The sequence below is a fragment of the Macrobrachium rosenbergii genome, chromosome 51, assembly GCF_040412425.1.
Source record: "Macrobrachium rosenbergii isolate ZJJX-2024 chromosome 51, ASM4041242v1, whole genome shotgun sequence".
Taxonomy (NCBI): Eukaryota; Metazoa; Arthropoda; class Malacostraca; order Decapoda; family Palaemonidae; genus Macrobrachium; species Macrobrachium rosenbergii.
Genome location: NC_089791.1, coordinates 43,084,883 through 43,087,382, shown reverse-complemented (window position 1 = coordinate 43,087,382; position 2,500 = coordinate 43,084,883). Strand labels below are relative to the sequence as shown.

Below are 2,500 nucleotides of genomic sequence, written 5' to 3'. Positions count from 1 at the left end.
GGCATGATATTTGCCTATTATATACATTTACTGAATAGCAACGTGATGCTCTGGAAGCTCACGTCCTGTACCTCTTCCTTGGGCTGTTTTCTGAGAACCCTCCTAAATGGTCAAAGCAGTCAATACTTCGTTGCTAAGGGCAATCCACTGGGGTCTGTTCATTGATGATTTTAAATATTACTGTTACGCTCCCTGTTTGCAACAGGTACAAGAACTGCCTTCAGTAGGTTTGCTTTTGGGCTGCATGACAGACATGACTGTATCCTGTGCCTTACTGGTCTCATAAGTTCTGAGCTTCCTGTTATTATTGAAGGCAAGGACATAATCAAAGTGAGGTTGTCCCTTATAAGCTTTAGTCAGTATGTAATGTCATGAGGCGTTGCATATCAACGAGTCTATTGTGGCAATAGACCCTTCTTTAATTAAGTTTCGTGCCCGACTTTAAACCTTTTCACGTATGATGTGTCTGTCTGTGTTGATATTGAATTTATATTCATACCAGTTTTCATCATGAAGAAAGCATTGGCTATTCACTATTGCCTGAATATTAAAAACTTTTTGCATAGTTTCTTTGAAGCTTAGCCTCTACCGTCTTTGATTAAAACCAAGTATTCCTTTTGCCCATATGTAATCAAAGATACTATGAAAATTGTTATCAGCTTCTATAAGTTTCTTCAAGATCTCGTACTTTATTGCATCAGTATTTGTTTATATTTACCTTTGTTTTTGGACACTACGTGGAAAAATTCATTTCTACTAGTGGTAGATTTTTAACTTTCAAAATTACTGTTTACTGGTTTGTTTGTAATGCTTAGTGAATCATTTTTCTTTGTCAAACATTGACATCATGGCCAATCTTGAATGCCTGACATTTTATTCTGATAAATGCCAAACGTTTTACAAAATGAGCTTATAGCCAGCAGAAGGTTCACCGAAATATTTACCATAAGGCTCTGTTAGACCTGGTATTGCTACACATTTTAATAGAGAGAATACTGGTCATTCTTACAGTCTAGATGTATAAATGAATACTGAATAACGTTGGCAACTTTTGTCTAAAATCCTTTGGTAATTTGTATTTCACTGGAATAATATTGAACATGTTGAAACCTAGGTATTAGCTGGATAAGGTGAAGCACAAATGTCAGTCGTTTATTCAAGAAATAATCTGTCGCTATTAAACCAAGTAAAAAAGCGCCGTAGTTTCTTTGAAAATATCTTGATTAAAAACGCATATGTATTTGAAATCTGTTATTATTATTATTATTATTATTATTATTATTATTATTATTATTATTATTAAATAAAATAAAAACTCCGGAGGTTAGAGGACTGCAATTTGGTATGTTTGGTGATTGAAGGGTGGATGATCAACATGCCAATTCGCAGCCCTCTAGCCTCAGTAGTTTTTAAGATCTGGGGGGCGGACAGAATAAAGTGCGGACGGACAGACAAAAGCCGGCACAGTAGTTTTCTTTTCATACTAAAAAAATGTACGTAAGAAAGAGTGAAATGGATACTAAGAAACAGTTGACAGTACATAATTTATTAGAAAAAAAAAACGCACGACAATGTGATTACAGTAAACGTTCACCATAATATAATTTCTTACCCACTAAAACAAGAAAACTGATGGTTTCTAGAATTTCGTCCGAGACTACACAAGGTCTCATGGCGCTGTCGTTGGTGCATGTCTGCTGTGTTTCCCATCTGTCGAACTGACGTGTCTCTACTGGAGAAGATGTTGCCCTTCCATTTCTATACCAGCAGTATAAATGCATGAAGTTGCCAGTCCATGTTCCACCTACGAACACAAGTCCTCAGGGATTTTGTGCAAACGGCTTCTGGCATTAAATGCTATCGCCCGTTCACGAACTGGTCACGTCCGATGTTGCTTGTCCTCTTGAACGATATCAAAAGAGCAATGAAAATATTTTCATCCACTATATATATATATGTGTGTGTGTGTGTGTGTGTGTGTATGTATGTATATATTTTCATTACATGCACCGTGACATTTTTTTATATGCACAGACATTAATCTACAAATGTCGTTTAGCATCCAATTAGCTCTATCTCGAGACTATTCCCGAGGTAGAGCGAACTGGATATTAAACATTTGTAGATTAACGTTTTTGATATATATATATATATATATATATATATATATATATATATATATATATATATATATATATATATATATATATATATATATATATATATATATATATATATATATAATGGTCATCAATAACTAATTTTATCTGGATACTAGTACCACGTAGTTTGGGGTGGCGCCACCAGGGCGGCGCTGCTTGCAGCCGCTGAGCATTGCGGTGTGGGTGGTTCAAATACCTGGGAACCGCTGATATTGAATAAGCGCTTAGTGTCATGTGGTTTTTTTTTTCATTCTTTTTCCTCTCATAGTGCGTTGTGCAGTTTATATAATTGCAGAGATAGACACAGGAATTCTTCAAGAGGAAATAGAATAATATTT

General features: G+C 35.2%; 1 protein-coding gene across 3 annotated transcripts in view; it reads right to left on the bottom strand.

The window, feature by feature from the left end:
• Positions 1 to 1,529: 1,529 nt before the first annotated feature.
• The window catches only part of LOC136833343 (solute carrier family 49 member 4 homolog), a 29,358-nt gene continuing 28,387 nt past the window's right edge, over positions 1,530 to 2,500 (bottom strand). For 2 of the 3 annotated variants that reach the window (XM_067095354.1, XM_067095352.1), the window contains exon 11: positions 1,530 to 1,900. In XM_067095354.1, the coding sequence (XP_066951455.1) occupies positions 1,869 to 1,900 (32 nt within the window). In that variant the 3' untranslated portion in view covers positions 1,530 to 1,868. Of the gene's footprint in view, positions 1,903 to 2,500 lie in introns of all 3 variants that reach the window. The other variant, XM_067095353.1, reaches the window with a different exon arrangement.